At 37.7% G+C, this 20610-nt stretch overlaps 1 protein-coding gene across 1 annotated transcript in view; it reads left to right on the top strand.

Annotated features, from left to right (window-relative positions):
• NISCH (nischarin) overlaps nucleotides 1–20223 on the top strand; it is a gene marked incomplete at both ends in the record, with an annotated part of 21327 nt that extends 1104 nt beyond the window's left edge. The window contains 15 exons of the mRNA XM_010291547.1: nucleotides 3237–3285; nucleotides 4950–5113; nucleotides 6653–6748; nucleotides 8778–8873; nucleotides 9441–9593; nucleotides 10855–10923; nucleotides 11378–11563; nucleotides 11752–11880; nucleotides 12328–12441; nucleotides 13264–13372; nucleotides 16020–16141; nucleotides 17030–17082; nucleotides 17581–18897; nucleotides 19312–19486; nucleotides 20070–20223. Of these exons, the coding sequence (XP_010289849.1) occupies nucleotides 3237–3285; nucleotides 4950–5113; nucleotides 6653–6748; nucleotides 8778–8873; nucleotides 9441–9593; nucleotides 10855–10923; nucleotides 11378–11563; nucleotides 11752–11880; nucleotides 12328–12441; nucleotides 13264–13372; nucleotides 16020–16141; nucleotides 17030–17082; nucleotides 17581–18897; nucleotides 19312–19486; nucleotides 20070–20223 (2986 nt within the window). The remainder of the gene's footprint in view (nucleotides 1–3236; nucleotides 3286–4949; nucleotides 5114–6652; nucleotides 6749–8777; nucleotides 8874–9440; nucleotides 9594–10854; nucleotides 10924–11377; nucleotides 11564–11751; nucleotides 11881–12327; nucleotides 12442–13263; nucleotides 13373–16019; nucleotides 16142–17029; nucleotides 17083–17580; nucleotides 18898–19311; nucleotides 19487–20069) is intronic.
• Nucleotides 20224–20610: the final 387 nt, after the last annotated feature.

Below are 20610 nucleotides of genomic sequence, written 5' to 3'. Positions count from 1 at the left end.
CTTTCCCTAGTTCTCCGACTTGGAGAGAATTGTATGGAATCTTGACAAAATAACTGAAACTGTTCTTTTTCAGCATTTTGCACAATGTAACAAACAAAGCATGTTTTTAAGATTTTTTGACATCACTTTAATTGCAGTAGATACTGTGCTGACAAGTAGTGTGGGTAGGGACTCTAAGAGGAGAAAATAAATGCTGGTGGGATAGTTGGAAGCTGTGAATAAATCTGAAGCTGAATTGGTTGTTAGGCTGAAGTCAATAGTGCTGGCTCTCCAAAGGAACATTGCATAATTGATCCACACACACCCTTATTTAGTGGTTAATGGTTAGAGTGGTGGTTCACAGTGAAACAGTTTCCAGTAGCCCAAATGAAGAAAAATGGTGCTTCTCCTTGAGAAGCATGCTGATGGAGTAGCCTCTGGAGAAATAGCTCCAGCCAGCAGACAGAATGTTATGGTAAAGGATGCTTGAAGTAAGAAGCAATGCCTTGCTTTCATGTTCAGATTGTAATTTGTTTGTTCATCTCTTGTGTATAGTTAGCCTTTTTTGCAGTATGGCATCATGTTGTAAGGGGGAGAATGAGCTTCATAAAGAGGAAAATCCACTGGAGAACTCAGTGGAAAGGAGAAGCACTAATTGCTTTGGGGTGGGATGTGCTGAGATGGTGCTTCATGGTTTCATATAAAGGCTTCAGAAATGTATCACAAGTAGCCCATTGGATGTGTTAATTAAGCTTTAGCAACAAAGAAACCCATTTTAGCTGCATGAATGTAATTTTCCTGGTGAGACTTTAGAGTTTGACATAGATAAACTCTAGAAGATTTGCTTCATAGTGTTGCTATTGCCTGGCAGATTTGAATGAGAAGGACTAGTTTGTCGTGAAGAAGCCCTCTAAAATGGGTTAGAGATTTTAAATGTATTGAAAATGTGTGTGATAACAGGGACAATTCTATTCAGATGGAGCAAACTTCCTCATCACCAGGAAGTTGCATAATTTTTCAGTTCTCTGGCTACTATCTATTAAATGATGTCTGTTTCATTGATGTTTTAGTGCTGTAACTTCAACAAAGGCTTTTATGCAGGTAGAAGTTCTTCCTAGTCCCTCTCTTGGTTTTCAATTAGACTATTTTCCTTTTGCTGTAATGTTCATCCTTTTTCACTTTCCAGAGAACTAGTATTATTTGATACGAATGCTTCCCTATTTCTGTACTGTGCTTGTGTATTAAGAACACAGTTGTTGCTTAATCTGCATTTCTTTGCTTTAGGGGAGCCTGGCTTGAGGTATAAACTCAATTGTTTTTGCTTGGAACTTTTGAGTACTTTTAAATATTTACCAAAAAAGTTGAGTATTCAGCAAAAAAGCTAAATACTTACCACAGCAATTCTACTGGAAAATAATCTTCCTGCAGAACTTTGATCTTTTAAAGTATCTTTGTTACCAGATGGCCCATGTGCATGCTTGAGCCATTATAATCCCCAGTATTGCCTCATTAATATATATTGGAAGGCTGCAATATTTTTTTCTATTCTTATTTGTAGTATTTCCAGTAGGGATTACTTAATTTTATTTCCCAGGTTAGTAGAACTAAATGCAGGAGAAATACCTACAATACATTAAGACCTCTTTGAAGCCTGTATATGTCGCAGGGAAAAGCCAGGTACAGCTTGGTGAAGGAGTTCCATGCAACAGCAATGTGGAATGTTGTTGTTACTTCAACATTGAATAGGATGTCTGCAGTGATATGGGGATGCTTATTTTGTTGCACTCTTATACTTTGTCATTTTTGAAGATTCGGTTTGTTAACTTACAGATAGAAGCTTTTGTAAGAAAAGAATTGAGCACCCACAAACTGCTGTTCAGACACCTGCAAACAGTGGACTTCTGTGGGTTTGCATATAAGTAGTTAGAGCTAAGACAGAGGTTTCTTGTAAATCTGACAGAGGGCTAGAGTTGCTTTTTTTTGTGTGCGAGCCACTGAATGGTCCAAGTCATAATCTTGTTTCAATTATAAATGTAGAAAATATTCTGTTCTGGGTCTTAGACAATGAAGGGGATACAGAGCATAGTTTCCAGTTAAGTCTGTGCATGCCAGATGAGTATAATTGGCTTATTCAAATGAGAGTCAGAATTGTTGAATTTTGTTTGGAATGCAGCTTCTAGCTTGATGTTCTCAAAATTGTTGTGGAGGCTTTGTTCATCCTCAGTGTGTGGGGTTTCAGTTATACTAAGAATGTGCTTCTCTAAAATGCTTTCCTCATCAAATGAGCTGAACTGTCTGCTGCAGATGTCCTGTGGATTTATTCCCTTGTTAGGAATCATGAGGGATTTGTAAGCGAAGTAAACTCATCAAATATTCATTTCATCATGATCCATAATACCTGTTTTATCCTTTGCAGCTACCTTAAAATGAGATGCATGTGTCTAGGGGAAGCTTCACTATCGCATATAGTTTTATTTTTTCTTTCTGTGGGTCTTTGAGAGGACTGTTGGAAATGCTTTGAACTAATTCTGGACTTCCACAGAGCATTTGGTTTTTGTGGAAAGAAGTATGCCCAGATGGGAATACTTGTACTGATCTTTGTACACCTTCAGATTTAGAAAGAACAAATCCTTGCATTGAGTTTTCAGTCTCCTGTCTTTCCTCCTGGAGCTGTCAGTGCTTGAAATGGAGTTTGAGCACCTGGGTAGGTCCAGGAGGGTGAAGAATATGGAGCATGGGGTAAAGGGGCTTTTGAATTGCTCTGCAGCAAGCATAATAGAGTTGAATTCCAGAAGACTAATTAAGTTTTATGTCTCTCTTCTTCCCTGTAGACCTGTTAACCTAAAGGTTTCTGTGTATTAGTGATATTCCAAGGAAATGTTGAGTGTTTGATGCATTAAGTCAGTCTTCATGTTAAAATTTGACGAACACTATACTTGTAATAGTTTCTTCAAAAGCGAGCTTTCTTTCACATTGAGCTAATGATGGCTAGTAATAGTTGCTGTTGTCCTTTTCTAATATATGCAGGATGTGATTATTTAAATGTAGTTCAGTATCTTCCATCTTGGAAGTGAATCATATGAGATTAAATAATTTCAGGTCATTTTAATGAAGTATTTTCAATTTACCAAAAAATCCATAAGACAATCACAGTTGATTTCTGTTTAAAAAGTTCTGTAGGGAGACCTCAGCGAAGGTACAAATTGGAACCATAAGTATGTAAGTAACACTCAATTACAATGGTTTAATCTTTGCAGGAGATCAATGGGATCACTGCTGCATTGGCTGAAGACCTTTTCCACAAAGGTAAAGAACTTGCAAAAATTTAACTGGGAATAGTTTCTTCTATGTACATGCATTCGTATACCTGTGATATTTGTCTCCAGACAATGAGAGATCTGAATCTTCCATATCAGACTATGAGACTTTTTCTTCCCCTTCTTCACCTTTTTCTTACTGTTTGCACTTTGTTTCAAGCTGCATTTTGTGAGGAGCTATAGCAGTAGTGCAGCTACATTTGGAAACAAAACAGAGAAATTGGTGAATTTGGATGTTGGAAAGGGCCTACTAGTCTGTGTCCTTTAAGGGATAGGATGTGGTACTGGTGTGAGAGGCTTTTGTTAAGCTTTCTGTCTTATGTTTTAGTGTAACCTCTAAGAAGTTTGGTTCATGAGTCCTCATACAGTGTATGTTAAACGCAAGAGGCCACTTGACATATCTAAATTAATATGCCAGAATTCAGGAAACATGAGACTTTCTGGTCAGTTAATTAAAGGGTCACCTTTTCTGAGGCTGGCAGATGAAAGTGACATGTTCTCATTGTAACTGCAACAGCTCTAACAGGTCCATTAACAGCAGGAGGCATGTGAAATGATTAACCTGTGCCAATTTTGTTTTGAAGGACATGCTGGATGCTACTGTATAATTCCAGTTGTCTGAGGTGATAGGTGAAATGTGTTTCAGCATGCCATTTCAGATTGTTCTGGCACAAAATTAACATTAGGTGAAGCCATTTCGGAGGGTCCATGCAGCAAATTTTGAAATGTCGTAAGGAAGCTCCTGAAGAAATCCTTCCTGACTTTGTAGTGCCTGCAGTCTCACTGATAACCAGAATCATTGATGTCTGACTGCTGTATATTAGCCCAGCCTTCCAGTAATGTGTAGATGGACTCTTGGATTTGCTCCCACTGAAGCCAAAGGGAATTTTACTCCTTGGAGTATTTCTGAGAACTCTGCTTACCATGAAAGCTGATGCTTTCTTGTTCATGAAGTCAAACTGATTGTCTGTAAAAGGAAGAAGAGAAAGATATTTATTCTGCATGTGTGTGTTCTGACTGCTGTAGTCCAATTAACTCTTGTGGTGCCTTCAGAGAGGCTTTCAGATGCTGTTTCCTACTGTTCTGAGAATGAAATGGGTTTGTAAATATATTATCAGATAATGCATTTCCTGTTCTGGGAGTTTACATTGGTATTAGTGTGGTGAAAGTCCTCTTATTTTCCAAGAACACATTTGCTACAATTCTGCATTTAGGCAGCATAGCAAAAGGTGTAAGGCTTGGTTTTTTAGATGGCAGGCACTGCTTTTTCTGAATAGAGTAAGTCCTAACTGCTATAGAACTTAGGGTTATCTTGGAAAAAGTTTAGTATGTCTTACATTATATAAATGAACTTTGTCTGATTCCAGTCCTGTTAAGATTGAGGGAAATCTGCCATTAGTTGCATTAGGAGCTTCAGGCTTGTATGGTGAGAGTACCCAGTTGAACACCTATATTATTCTGGTGTTAAAAAACAACACTTCAGCCATTCTAGTTTAAAGTGGCAAAAAAGGACATTGTTTTGATACCTGAATCACGAGCTTAGAATATAAATGACAAACACTTAATCTGTAACATTAGATCTTCTGTGTACCATTTACTCTTTTGTAACCATTGCAGTGTTGTGTTTGATATCATGGTACTCTGTTTTTTCAGGAGAGCAGTTATTAATGGCTGGAGAAGTCTTCACCATCAGACCCTTGCAGTTGTATGCTGTCACTCAACAGTTGCTACAGGGAAAGCCTACATGTGCTAATGGAGATGCCAAAACAGATCTAGGTCATATTCTAGATTTCACTTGTAGACTCAAGTATTTAAAGGTGAGCTATACCTGCACAAATACTGGAGATGTTGTTTCTACCAGACTGATGTGATTCTTGGCATAGTTTTGGAGTTTAGATTGCACAAGAACTTTACTGATAGTAAACACCTGCAAGCATTTAGAAGTCAATGTTAAACCGGTGTTTATTCTGTCAACCTTCAATGCATGTATAGTTTTCTAACAAAGATGTTGATTCTGTGATGTGGTCTCTTCAGCAGTGCTATCTGTAGAGATGCAGTCACAGAATCTTAGTGGGTGCTAGGAGGAATGATAGATAAATATTATTCCCTTCAACCCTACATTCTTTGCAGACACTAAGGGTAGACCAGTGTATATGTATACATATGCATACATGCATGTGTGTATATAACTCCTGTCGTCTTTCTCACTTTTGATTGTATCTGAAAGTTAAAAACAAACCCAAAACAAAAACACCTCAGTTTCATAGATGAAATGGCCCTGAATTTCTAGCTAAAATACCATTTCAGAATAAATGTAAAGTAGCTTCAGAACAGATAATTTTTGTCTGGAGCTAGTTTGTTTTTTTCTACCAAGTTAATTATAAAGACTTTTCCTGAGTAATTTTTTTAAACACTGCTTGCTACAGCTCAAAAATTCTTTTTAGCCCCTTTATGATATGAAAAAGAGCTTCCCTTTAACTGTGTGGTGTGTTCAAAGGGGAAACAAAGGAGTGGATCAGGGGAAGCTTCACTGGTGGACTTAAGTTGCAAAAGCAAAACCACAGTTGTACTGGTATTCCTGTGGATCTTCAGTTGCCTTTGCCATCCTGTGTGTGTATAGAATCCTCTGGACAGAGGATTCTCTGTCTGGAGAAGAGCATATTCAGAAAAATACCCATCTTCAGAATTTCTGGCCCTTCTGAATGCTTGTGAGTGGGTACCTTCAGAGCTTGTAAGATACATGTAACACCAGACAAAAACCTTACAGATTTCTCCCAGAATTGTATTCACAGCAAACATAAATGAAACCACCTGTCTTTTGTGCTGCTGATGTGCTCTGAGGCCAGAACCCAATGACCACATGGAAATATTAGATGCATTTTTATTAGATATCTAGCAATGTCTAATGTTTTCTTCAAACCCATCTTGTCAGTGCCTTGAACTTGATTCCCTGTAGTGGAATTGAAGACAGTTCTGTTTTGGAGCAGCCAGATGTTTCAAGGAAGTTGTTTGTGTTTTTAGTGAATGCGGCTCTGGCTTGGTCAGCTGAGAATGAAGCCTTGGTCAGTCTTACCTATGGTATCTTTTTTGCATGCCCCATGTGCTACAAAATACAGGCACAAGGTGGCAGTTCAAGTTCAGTGCTTCAAGTTCAGTGCACTTAGAGCAACTAACATTTTTTTTTCCATGAAGAGTTAATATGCATGTTTCGTGAATCATTCCATACTTGAAAAATTTGTTGGAACATTGGCTGTCTTTCCATGCTACTGTATTTGTGCTGTTGCCTGTGGAAGACTATCTGAAATGCAGACAAGTTGGATTATGTGCACTAACTGTTCATAAATGTTGATTACTAGGTCACTGGAACAGGGGGACCTTTTGGAACCAGTAACATTCAGGAGCATCTCTTGCCTTTTGATCTGTCAATTTTCAAATCGCTTCATCAAATAGAGGTATGACTGAAATACTGATCATGGTTTTATAGAGGTTCCGTGAATGCCATGTCTGCTGCATATCTCTCAGAATTTACCTATGGTATCTTTTTTGCATGCCCCATGTGCTACAAAATACAGGCACAAGGTGGCAGTTCAAGTTCAGTGCTTCAAGTTCAGTGCACTTAGAGCAACTAACATTTTTTTTCCATGAAGAGTTAATATGCATGTTTCGTGAATCATTCCATACTTGAAAAATTTGTTGGAACATTGGCTGTCTTTCCATGCTACTGTATTTGTGCTATTGCCTGTGGAAGACTATCTGAAATGCAGACAAGTTGGATTATGTGCACTAACTGTTCATAAATGTTGATTACTAGGTCACTGGAACAGGGGGACCTTTTGGAACCAGTAACATTCAGGAGCATCTCTTGCCTTTTGATCTGTCAATTTTCAAATCGCTTCATCAAATAGAGGTATGACTGATCATGGTTTTATAGAGGTTCCGTGAATGCCATGTCTGCTGCATATCTCTCAGAATTGGTAACTGTATGCTTTGATTTGGTGCTAGAATTGGAGAGTGCGATGTTTAGAAGAACTGTTTCATTTATGCAACAATTTTTTTTTACAAGTCTAGGAAATAAGTATGCCCAACTTTAATGTTTAGAATAGCTTGCACTGTGTGTGTCTTTAAAAAAAAAATGTGATTTCCAGCATATGCACAAAACCTAAATCAAGGTTGCTTTCCATTGCCTTGAAGATCTAGCAAATGGGTTATGATGGGATCACTTATTACAAAGTACTTTTTGGGAAGCACCAAATATTTCTGAAAATTTCCTGACATTAAATTTGCTTGTGAAAGTACACTTTTGGATATAGTGCTTCTTGCTTGAAAATTTGCAGAATTTTTTCACTGATCAGCTTTCAGTGTGAATGACAGGGTTTCTAACAGGAGTTGTTCAATGAGTATTTTACTAAATACTTCCTGAGCACTTCAGATCTTTGCAGAGAGAATATCCGATTGCATCATACAGTCTGTGCTCTGTGTCTACTTTCGGTGGGTGCAGTACCTTTTCTAGTACATGAACAGTATTGTCTCATTGATATGAGAGACTGAGTTAGTTAAGAACTCAAATGGATTCCTGAAGTCAGTGATGTATTGACATTTTAATGTGGGAAGGAGACTACAGTGGGCTGAAGGAGAGTGTCTAACATACTGCAGAGAGGATATTACAGAATAGTATTAATTTTCCCCTTTCCTGTGAGCATGGATAGTTTCAAATGTAGCTTTGCTTAATGTGGGGAGAAAAATGAAAGAGTTTTGGTCTTGAAGACTTTGGTAATTGTATGTTCGTGAAAAGTTTTGGATTGACGGGCACCAGACTGACATTTTCAACTAGTAGTACATACTGTCCAAAAATTAACGGTGGTAATCTGGAAGTATTTTTTTCAAGGGTGGCAGGAGCTCTGTTTCTCTCTGTTTAGTGCTGTTTCCCTGATACACCAGCATATGTGCCAGTTGTAGTGGTTGCACAATGTGTGTGACTGTCTACAGAGAAGGACCTGGTTGCTGGACAGAGGCTGTAGCAGAGCTTTGGCATTGTTCCAACTCGAGCTACAGAAAAAAGGCTTTGTTATCTTAAACTACTAGCATATTAAATGTTTAGATTAGTATCCTCACTTCCTAGGCATTTCTGTTTTCTTATTTACAATAAAGAATATATGTTACCTAAATAAACGCATCTGCAGGTAGAGCTGTAGTTTGAGGTACCTTTCTTTTTGCTACTAGTAAAACTGCCTGGGTAGTTTCACCTTGAAGAATACATGGTGCAGGTAGAAAGTCAGTGGAGAAGAAGCTTTATTCAAATAAATGTTTGGATTTGTTGAATGTTGGTATTTCTGACCTGATAATCTCATGAGATTTTAAGGGAGTGCTGTAACTGCTTTCCAGATTTGTAGAGGATCTGCTATTGCAGCTTTTAGCTGCCTCTTCCATGTCTCATATTTGTCTGTTCTAGCATTTCTGACTTTAACATAATTTTTTTGATAGATCAGTCATTGTGGGGGAAAACTTATCAAAGGGCTGACTTCATCAAAGCATGCTCTGGCCACAATGAGCATTCGATTTTCGGCAACATCAATGAAGGTAAGAGTGAATTCCTACTTCTGGTGAGTGTTTAAAGCACATGCAAAAGTAATGTGCATGTTGTGGAAATATCCATGTACTTTTCTGCACTGCCTCTTGCAGGTTCTGCTTTTAAAACCATGGAACTGAAGGGATTTGCTAACCTTTCAGAATCTCAGCTTTAGTAAGTGGAGGAAGTGTTTACATATGTCCCTTCACAGGGGCATTTCTGATGCTTTTATTGGAATGTATGTTTCTAGTATTCATCCAGAACTGAATGCATATGTCTTATTCTTTTCTCTGGGCTTTGATTTGGCAAGAGATACCCAGTAGCATAATTTTCACAGTCCCTCTATTGTTCTTCCACGTTTCCCAATTTGGATTGATGGTTAGTGTTGGAACTCCCTCCCTGTAGATCTAAAATAATTCTGACCCGGTCAGCTCACATGTTGAGACCCATGGCTTTAATCTAGGTGATTATAAAGCTTAGAAATCTTCCTTACATAAGGTTGTTTGGATTGTTTTCAAAACTATTAGCTTTCACTGAAGATATAAGCAATAATATTTTAGTGTGCTTGTCTTAATTAGGAAATCCTAGTGCCTGAGGCCTCTGAGTTTGATCAGTGGGAGCCAGAGGGTGCAACTTCAAGTTGTCCAGTGACAGCAGTTATCCCAACTTGGAGGACCTTAACAACTTTGGATATGAGTCACAATAGCATCTCTGAAATTGATGACTCAGTGGTAAGAAATATTTTTTAATTTGTGAAAAGAAGCATGACTGGTCTTCAATGGCACATTATACAGCAGGGATTTTGCATTTGCTTCATATATCTTTTTTCTTAAAGACTTTTGGTTGCACTTTATGTTGGTTAATGCTTAGGAGATTTTTTTCTTTTACTACTTTGGTATTTTCTTTGCTGAAGGAGAAAAGTTTGTCACTCTGTGCTCTGTAAGCAACACTCCCATGAATGCTGGCTTTTTGAAACATGTTTCTACTGTTTGCATTGGCCTTAGGCCACTTACAAAAGTTCTTTTTTTTTTAAAAAAAAAGAACAAAACACCTCTTGGCCTCAACTTTGGAGCATTATCAAGGCTGAAGCTTCCTGCATATGTAAAAACCTGTGGCTTGCTGGCAGCTTTCTTGATGTCAAAAGAGTATGAAGAGTGTGGAAAGAAAATTTGGAATATTTTGCCACTACCTTGGAATTGTATTTTGGGAATTGGTTATTACAAAAAGTTAGCATTCATTACAAGAACATGTGTCAAATATGAACATAATTTTTTACTTGAACTACTCTTGTGAATCAGGAAATAGTATGTCTGTAGCTCAGTTAGAGATCATGAACTTGGAGTGCGGTTTTCTTCATGTCTTTTTGTGATGTAGACTTAGGGTTCTTCAGGTCTGAGTCCAGGCCTTAACTACAAGGCAAATGATTGGTGAGGTTACAGCCAAAATAAAGCAGATATGAATACATTGACGTAAAAATTCAGCATCAAATTCAAGGTTTGAGTCCTCCAAAAATAAAGGCCTTTCTGGGTTAAAGTGCATTTTCGAGAGCTTTACGTGACCTTGTAAATGCTTGGCTAGTATAATCAAAACACGGAAGCAAATCCTTGAACTTATTCTGGTTTTTGATACTGTTGTCTTTGTCCAGGTTTCTGTGTAACATAGATATGCTTTCTTAGTAAGACCTATTAATGAGTTTGATCTATAGTTAATGGGGCTAAACTGGGAACAGCTTATTTGTCTTCAGCGAGAAACCAGGTTTCGTATTAAAACTTAACCATGCTTGTCAGAGTAACCTGGTTTTAAGAGCAAGATTCAACTCTTCTGTTGCACTAAGTGATACAGAATGCTTTTTTAATATCAAAAGCTGAGAAGAGAGACTGCATTGGGCGATACCTTTCCTTTGCTTGTTGGTCAGCTGGTAGTGAAGGAGGTATGGACTGATTTATAAGCTAAAATGCATTTAATACAGGCCTTTTTTTCCTCCTCTTCTAGAAATTAATTCCAAAGATTGAATTCCTGGATTTGAGTCACAACGGAGTGTCTCTGGTAGAAAATTTACAGGTAAGTGATGCTTTTGAAGGTGAATTTTTTTCCAGGCTCCCCAGGACCTTTGAACATGGATTTTCTTGCTTCAGAATTTTGTTGCTCATCTTCCTCGTGGAAAATAGTTTAAGCCCAAACAGCTTATTCTTCATAATATCAACTACTTTTATCTTACTAGCATTTCTTACTTGCTCTGAATGCTTTCATTTTTTGCCATTATGGACATACAATATTTATCTCTTAACGAAATTAATTCACTGCCAGCTGTATCTGTGGGTTGATAAAAAAGCAGTTGAGGAAGTTCCCTTTCTACAACCTTGAAGCTGTGTAATGAACAATTTCATGTCATGTTTTTCATGCTAGGTAGTGTCCACTGTTGCACAAAAAATGAGCAAGTCGTAATACAGTGTCTTTGATATTGTTTGATTTTAATGAATTGGTATCTGACATGTATTTTTCTGTGCTTTTGTAGCATCTTTACAACCTTGTTCACCTGGACTTATCCTACAACAAGCTTACATCACTAGAAGGTGTTCACACAAAACTGGGAAACATCAAAACTCTGAATTTAGCAGGAAATCAGCTGGAAAGGCTGTGTGGTCTTAACAAACTATACTCATTAGTCAACTTGGATCTGAGCAACAACAAAATAGAACAGGTAACTTGATTTTCAGTGTTGAATTGTGCTTTAAATCACAAGTAATTTCTTTTAGTGTATGAAACTGCCAATAAATAAAAGTGGCTGTAGTGATTTTTCCTGGTTATCGCATGTCTGTAATTTATGCAAGACTGTGTGTTCATTTTCATTTAGCCAATCTGTATTCATCTTTTATTCAAAACTTTCAGATTGATGAAGTAAAAAATATAGGAAACCTCCCGTGCTTAGAAAAGGTGGTCTTATCGAGCAATCCGTTGAGCATCATCCCTGATTACCGGACCAAAGTACTTGCTCAGTTTGGGGACAGGGCCTCAGAGGTAAGCCATGGAGCAATTCTTCCTTTGAAGCATTTGAAAAAATCTTTTTTAAAGCCAGGTGAGGAAAGTAGTGCAAATGTTCTAAAAACCTGATGATTTTTTAGTGTGTGTTGGAGAAGATCTTTTAGAGAATGAAACCATTTTAACATTTTGACTATGCTCCTGGATCTAAATGAAAATTTACCCTATTTTCATTAGGTAACAGTATGTTAATATTGAAACACAGTTGTGCTAGAAGGGTGTTAAGCTTACAAAGCATTTCTGAGTTTGCATTAAATTCATATCATGTCAGAGCAGGGTCTAATGTGATTATTTTTTTTGTGTTATGGTTACAAAGATGCACATAGTTTGCATTAAGCTAAGATAATTTTTTACTATCACATTAATAAAAATAAATTGCAGAGCTGCCTTGTTTTCAATATTTGTAGATGTTTTAACATTTTTTAGGTCTGTTTGGATAACATCATTACCACAGAAAAGGAACTAGACACTGTGGAAGTGCTGAAAGCTATTCAAAAAGCAAAGGAGGTGAAATACAAACTGAGCAACTCTGATAAAAAGGTGAGTTTGCTATGAGAGGAGTAGAATGTGCTGTGTACAAAAGAAGCTTATGAAAAACTTTTAGAAATTAGATCTAAGCGGAATTCCGTAAACTTTCCTTAGCATTAAAGTTTTTACGCTTTCTTTGTGCATTAATGTGGCATGAACTTTAACATTGCCTCTTTCCTATTCAGTTTTCAATGTAGATTCAGCAGTTATCTGCCCTTCCTTTTTGTGCTGGCTTGGGAGAGAGGAAGTGGGAGGAGAAGATAAAATGACTTAATGGTGTATACAATGAATGTGCAGTTGACCTTAACAGCCATATTTTACATCTTATACAACTATTGTAGAGGTGTGATTTTACTGCTTGTGTTGTAGAGTACTGAAATGACTTCCCCAAACTTCCCTCTTGTGGGTACTTAGCAGTGGGAAAGAATCAGAAATCTGACTCCTCCTTGCCTTCTCATGTGTGTCTGTGTGCTGGGTTGTTGCTTAGTCTTTTTTTGGTAGTAAACTTATTATCAGAACCTGTTCTGTCCCTGCAGTATAGAAACCCTGTTTTCATTCTCATGGTTTGTGAAACTCACTGCTAGTTTTGTCACTACAGTGATTGGTCAGTGATCAGAATGACTTCTCTAAGTTAATTCTTAGTGGAATTCCACTTAGTGTGAAAATAAAAACTTCAGAGGATGCGATTCCCCCCTGCCCCCAAAAAAAAAGGCTGGCACTAACTTTCCTTTTACTGAAATTAGGAAAGCTTGTGTAGACCTATTTTAGTTCAGGATCTAATGTGTCCTGTGTATTTAGGTTTTTTCTTTAATCACTGCATACTTTCTTTATTAGATCAGTGAGGACTCCAGGCTCACTGCTGCCAGCTCCAAATCAAACTGTTCTTCTCTTACTGTTCGTCCTTCCTCTCCCTCTCTGCCTCGTCCTGTCAGCTCCAGCCAAGGTAATCATGTATGTATCGTGCTGCTGGGCTGAGCCTCTTGGTTCTGCTTTTCTAAGCTGCATTGATATACATGAATATTATGTGCATGGATATAGGACTTATCAAGACAAAGCAGAAAGACCTGGTAGTATTGGCTTAGAAAGTGGAAATTGTATGTGGATCAGCAAAACTGACCTGTTGTTCACTGTAGTGGAAGTTTGGGTACAGGACTTCTTTCACTGTATTGTCCTGCAGAAATCACCAGCAGAGGGCTATAACTTTTCCTGGTTTAGATACATGCCTTAATGGAAAACCATGGCATGTATAGACGTGCTTTAAAATTGCTTCTTTACCTGTTCTGAGTCTGCAAAATGTGAGCTGAAGCAGTATCTGTTCCTTTATTGCTTTTTTGCAAGAGCTGCATTTCTGTCAAACCAGAGGGAAGATAGGAGATGAGTAAAGGACAGTTGTGGGATTAGTGTTGTGACTGAACCTGTGATTTCAGCACATCTGTTGTGCTCTACAGCACCTGCTAACCTTACCTGAAAATTATTTGTACTGTATGTTTCAAATAGGTGTGCCTGTTGCATTAGGAACTTAGAAGGATGGCCTATCTTTCATCTTTTGCAGCAGCCCGAAAGACTAACTTATGTGAATATTAATTTGTGACTGAGAGGAAGAGATAAAAATATGGTTTTTTTTTGGCTTTTGCGTGATAGAAAACGTGGAATGCAGTGTAGGATATGAATAGTGAGAGAAGACTTCATAACTCTTTAAAAGAATAGGGATTATATTCTCAATAATTCAGGGTGGAACAGTTTACTCTCACCATTAAATTGGTGGATGGGGAAGAGAAACATGCCTGAAAAGCTTGGTCTTTGAAAAAAGTCCATTGCTGTGATTTCTGCAAAATCAGTAGAAGTTTCTTAGTTCACTCTATAAAAATGAAATTGTTCTGACAGCATTTGATTAAAGGACAGACACCTTAAGATACAGATTTACTTGCTATTTGTGTAATACATTTGCCTTCGTAGCCCTTTTAATCATTCTTCATCTGCAGATAAAATGCCAGTTTTTCCAAAATAAAGTCAATGCTTGCTTTGAAGTATTAAGCATTTAAGTTACAGGATTGAGACAGCTTGTCTATATAACATGCTGCAGTTTTATACAGGACTAGCTGTAAAAATGCAGACTAGGAATCACTGACTGTTTAAAAGTTATTTGTCAGTAGTCTTTCTACTACTGTAAGTGTTTAGGATCAAATGAGTCTTGGGAAGAAAAAGGTTTACATCGTTCTTTCTGAAGTACTTGAGAGTTTTATAGAAAGACTGGTATAAGATTCAATGTTTATTTACTGTAGTCCTTTTCCATAAGGTTCCTTTAGTAGAATCTTGTCGAAGGTTTTTATAAATAGTGGGGAAAATGAGGACTAGGGCAGGCTATTTCTCCAGCTTTAACATTAGAAATTAATCAATTGCTACATACCTGGCTATCAAGGCTTGCTTTTAAAATACTGATTTTGAGAAATCTATTTCAAAAAATGGAAATATGCTAGGCAATTAGTTTCCCTGTTAGACCTTAAATCATGAATAATGAAATTAATTTCCTGATATGCTATTTCTATGAATTGTTTTCTCTACAGTTTTTCTAGACACCATCTGTTTCCGTAATGTATTATTCAAATTAAATGTCACTGGCAAGTGGCTTATGGAAAAAGATTAAATATTTATATAGGAAACAGAAAACCTGAAAAAATGCTGTCATGTTCTGTTTTTCCTGTCAATTTGAGTTTCCTTCTTGCTAACACAGTATTTTGTTCAAGTAATGAATACCTCTTGTGTTTCCTGTGATTCTGAGATGGTTTGATGTAATCTGCTAAATTTTACCATTAATCCAGAAAGATACATGCAGGAGTTTTTATGCTCAAGGCAGAAACATATCCACACTGTAATTCTGTTGTTTGTTTGCACATTTATATACTTGAGCTGGCTGGCTGGCTCACTGGTAACACTGAAAATGGATTTGCCCTGCTGTGAGTATCAAACAGGAAAAAAGTCAAATCTCCCTGAAGATGTTGGCATATATGCACTCATAATAACTTTTTACTGATGATTCAGCTTTGAACCCTTCAAAAAGGTTCCAAGTAAGGTGAGGTGATTGTCTTGAGTGGCATTTGAGGGACCAGACCACCTGAGTGTGGTTGAAGGTTTTACAGAGATATTATACTTGTTCACTTGAAACCTACAGAAATTTGAGAGAATGCTACGAAGTTTACAAAGAGTGCTTTGCTGTGTTTTTGCCAGCCTGGCAATGTTTTAGTAGAAGTGAAAGTTAGTATTAACAAAACTGACTAGTTCTGTTAAAACTAAAATCATGTGAAGAATTCTTGCATCAGATGTTGAGATTTACATTGATTGTTAGCTTGAAAAATGAGCTTTAGCAGTCTTTAACGGAACTTTTAGTGCATTTAAAGATACTTCTGTAATTAGACTAAAATTCTACCTGCTTTTGTTTGTCCTGACTGTTATGTGAAGATACCCTTGAGCTTTAATGATTTATGATCAGATCTTGATCACACAATTTTAATTCCACTTGTTTGGCAGGTACTATTAGCTGTTCATTTTGGTTTTACTTCAGTGATTTTAAGAGCTGTTTGCATTTGTTCTAGAAATAATTTGTGAAGAAACAGTCCTAGCCAACAGTTTTTTGCCGTCCAGTGGTTCGACTCCTACAGACCATACAGTTCCCCAGAGACGCTTTGAAATACCAGACTCCAGATGTAAAAATCAGGTAACAGCTATCCTTCTGTTTGTTTCTATGTTATATTTAAGTGTGTTTTGCAAGCTTATTTCTGATACTAAACTTCAGTTACCATAGTAATACATAGCAAAGTTTTTCTGGTTCTCAGAGGTATTATAATGGAAAAAGAGGTAGCCCTAAATTTGAGTGAAGGGCTTGGACCACCTTGTAAATTAGATGCATAAACCAAGTTTTATCAGAGTTGCAGAGAATTGTTGTCACTGTGTCATGACTTTGAGATGTTTACCCAATATTAGTATCACATCATTTAATATCCACTTAGATACTGAGTGTAAGACTTCTATCGTATTACAATATCGGTTTTTGGAAGGTGATTCTTTTGCTAGTAGAGTGGAAGAACCTTCTCCCTGTCAATAGGTAATGGCCTTAATTTGTCTCCTTCAAACTCCTGGTTGATAACTTCTGTATTGTGATTTCATTTGTTGTATTGGAAACACTTTTCATATGCATGGCTTCAAAGAATGAGACAGCAAGACTTGGATGAACCTCTTTCTTTGCTACCAGCATAGCTGGCCTTTGTCAAGTTCCTTTACCTTTTTCTGTCACTTTACATTACTTCAGTAAAAGTTTGTAGTGTGCTGAAATGTCTATGGCACACAGGTTGGATCTGTTCTCAAGCAAGTGGCAGAGTTAATTCTTTTCCTGCCTTAACTGAATGCCCAACCTGAAGTAAACAGTGTTTCAGGATCCTCAAAGGGTAGCTGTTCAGCTGCCTGTGAGTACAACAGTCAGGACTTTACAGTGAGTGGGCTAGCTTTGAAAAGCAGAAGCCAACATTAACTTTTTCTCATGTATGCTGAAGTCTGACAGCAACTGTAAATAGTTGATAGCTTCCTGAAGTTTTCTTCTCCTCCTTAGGCACTTGCCTCTCTGGATTCATGCAACGAGTATGGAAGTGTTCATCATATGTGGTAAGCTAGATATCTTTCTGGTTTAAATCCTCGTTAGATTTTGGGTAATAACAGTGGATGCTGCATTTTTAAACCTGGCCTTTAAGGCAAAACAGTCTTGTTCATTATATTGCTGCTTCTGGTTTTTTTGTTTTTTTTAACCAAAATCAATTTCATGATGTAAAGTGTTTTTAACCTTTGAACTCTGGAATGCAATTGGTATTTTCAAAACCAGCAATAGCTGTATTTTAAAGTGCTTTAACTCGTAAGGGTATGCTATTGGAGTTGGGAAATGGAAGAAGAGTTAAACGTTTTAGTTTTCACTTTGAATAGAATTACATGCTACTATCCTCTAAAATCTATGGCTGTTTGCAGTATGAAGATGTTTTACAAAATTACACTGACTTAACTGTACTAACAAGTGTAAACCTCAAGGTTCTGTGAAGCAGCACCATGAATTGTAGGTAGCTGTGGTTGTTTTTAACTTGTACTTACTGTAGCTTGTTATCTCTTTTGAAGTTTGGATCATTCAGAGGAAGAACACTATACAGTGCCTGACCCCTGCAACACTGTCATCTTGCCTTTTAATTGTATGTCATACACTGCCACAAACCAAGATTTTATCCAGCACCTTTCTGCCTTGATAGTGCAGACTGTGCAGAGATCACCCACCTCCTTTACAGAGGATAAAAGAGGTCTTCCAGGTGATTCCAGAACCACAGGCAAAGAAGATGGATATTTTGAAATGGGGCTTCATGAAGGAGATCGGGCTTTTGAGTTCAGCACTACTTCAGATACTCTGTCATCTGACAACATAGCAGCGGAGAGCGTTGACATAGTCAAAATTCTCTGGAGTTTTTCTATTCATATTCATAAAGGACTCAGGCAGTTTGCTTCCTGTTTGGTTTTGACTGATGATATGCTAGCTGTGTTTGAGATTCCTCATCAGGAATTGAGAGGAAATTGCCAGCACATACCTTCTGCCCTGAAATTAATGCTGTGTTTTCCATATACTGATCTAGCAGAATTTGGCTTTCTCCTACCAGAAATCTGTTTAACGCTGAAGCTGAAAAACGGTGACAACTGCTTGTTTATTGTTTCAGACTCCCAGAATCTTCAAGACTTTTATTCCTGTTTACACATGTGTTGCTCTCAACACTACACGTCAGTGTTACCAAGCTCCACATTGTACTGTGAAAAAGCAAACCTCCAAGAGTTTCTCTGTCAGCTTATGGAATTGAATTGTATTTCAGCAGAAGATGTTGAAATTAAAGGTTGTTTCCCAACATATCTTCTTCATGGGAATAAAACCAGTGTTCAGAAAATCTTGCATCGACCAGAGTCAGCTGGCAATAACAAAGAATGGTCCAAAAATGTTTTGTGTTCTGCACTTCATTCTTCGGTATATAAATCTTCTGATCAGGGTCCCTGTGTGGTCCATCCGTGTTGGATATTTCTAACACCCCAGCATTTGTACATAGTAAAGGTGGATTTTAGTTTACTGCCAGGTAAATGGGTAAGCACAGAAGAGTTGGGAAGTGTATTTAAGCTGAATAGGATTCCGTTGGCATCACTTGTGTTGCATCCGACTCATGGTTCCATCCAGCAGAAGGGTTCATTTTTGGATGGGCATGTGCTGGAGTTGCTCGTTGGATACAGATTTGTTACAGCAGTGTTTGTTCTACCTCATGAGAAATTCCACTTCCTAAGAATCTACAGTCTTTTAAGGACACTCCTGCAGGATGTTAAGACTATTATTATTTTCAAAGCTTCAAGCAAATCAGATGCTGCAAGAAATCACATTGTGGAGGCAAACAGACATGGTCAGTCAGCAAGGTAACAATTCCCATAAAAGGTCTGTTGCACAGTGCTGAAGTTGATGTGGCCTAGCCAGTGTGTTTGCAGTTGTCATTGTAATTGTTTTTGGCCTGTAGGATTGATGAAATACTTAATTCTGCTAGTCTGTAGTATGTGTGAACAGTTATCATCGACTGTACCTGTCTACCTTTTCTGTTTGTTTTCTTTTATTGTTGTAACATAAAATGTATTTCCTTATGGAAGGAGACTGCCTATTTCATGTGCTTGCAGGCTGAGGTCATGGCACATTGACAGCTATGCTCGAGAGAAATTATTTAAAGTAATAAGTTGTCTGTTCCTAATTTGTGAATGAAATATAAAGTATTTCATGTAGGGGGGAAGAGCTGTGTATTTCCTTAAATTTTGATGATGTGTTTTCTGGATCTCTCACAGCTTTTGCAAGCCTCATCTGATGCTGTCATCTTTATATCCATCTGAATTTCTTATGCAGAAGATAACAGAAGATAACCAGATTCCTGTTCACCTTCATGTTTCTGTGTCTCTGCAGTATGTGGCTGGGCTGAAAGGAAATGCCGTAGTTGAGTTTTTCCATGGCAACATTGCAGAGGTATTGTGCCTAGCCTAGGTGTATAAAAAGGTGCCTTGTGGCTTTTCAGTACTAGACAGTATTTTAAAAAACTTTCCTGATAAACTTAAAAACCAAGATTTAGGCTCTGTGCTGAATGGATCCTCTCAAGGATCCTCTCAAGGTTGAATCCAACCCCCCAGTAGCATCTGAAGACTCAATCGACTTGTTGACGCTTGGGATGCACTGGTCATCTGTTGATTAAAGTTTTGTCTGCAGTGTCTGTTGTAGAAAGACTTTCTTGTGCACTAGATGGTTTTCTTTTTTCTAGTTTGGGTCAGAAAACAAGGAATAATTAGACCGCAACAGAAAAATAATTTCCTTACATAAACACAAGGAATTTTCAGTAGACCACTATTGTGTTCACCTCAGAGTAAACACGATAGTGTTTAGCTGCTGTATTTCACAGCTTTGAGGTGGGCTTGTGCTCTTTGACTATAGCATGTTCAGATGCTTCAGATTTTGAAATTGTTTTTCTAGTAGTCTAAAGTTGCCTCTGAGATGATGAAACTATCTGAAATATCAAAGTGTCCAAGTGATTTATGAAATACAATTTACATCTTAGGTGGAAAATGAAGAGTTGAGACATCTTATGTGGTCTTCAGTTCTGTTTTACAAGACTCCTAATGTGGAAGTGGTGGCTTGTGTGCTTCTCTCAACGAAAGCTATTTACTTTCTGTTGGATGATTCTTTCATTCATGCTGATGAGCGACAGTCAGGTAGGATAGCTATTTTGATCCTTTAATAAGGTTACCAACTTAATCCCTGTCTGTGTATTTGTCTTCAGTTTAAGTACCAGTTTTGGTTGATTCTCTTACTTGGACCCCCTAGTTGAGGGAGAGAGTGTCAGAGTTTGCTGTACACAAAATAAGTGCATGAGGCTTTTTTCAAAAAAACTGGGTCTTGAGTCATGGCTGCTTCTCAAACAGACTCTTCCATGTGCTGTTGTGTCCATGCTTTTCTCAGATGTCTTTTTATAGCCCCTAGCATCACCTGGGCAGCTAAAGGCCCTTTTGTAACCAAAATAAGTGAAGGGTAATGGAGCTCATGGTGCACAATCAATTCATGCAAGAGGTTTGTGAATACATCTGCTGATTAGCTGAGAG

The sequence above is a fragment of the Phaethon lepturus genome, unplaced genomic scaffold (assembly GCF_000687285.1).
Source record: "Phaethon lepturus isolate BGI_N335 unplaced genomic scaffold, ASM68728v1 scaffold46617, whole genome shotgun sequence".
NCBI lineage: Eukaryota > Metazoa > Chordata > Aves > Phaethontiformes > Phaethontidae > Phaethon > Phaethon lepturus.
The sequence above is the reverse complement of the archived record's forward strand: the minus strand, read 5'-3'. Positions and strand labels throughout refer to the sequence as shown.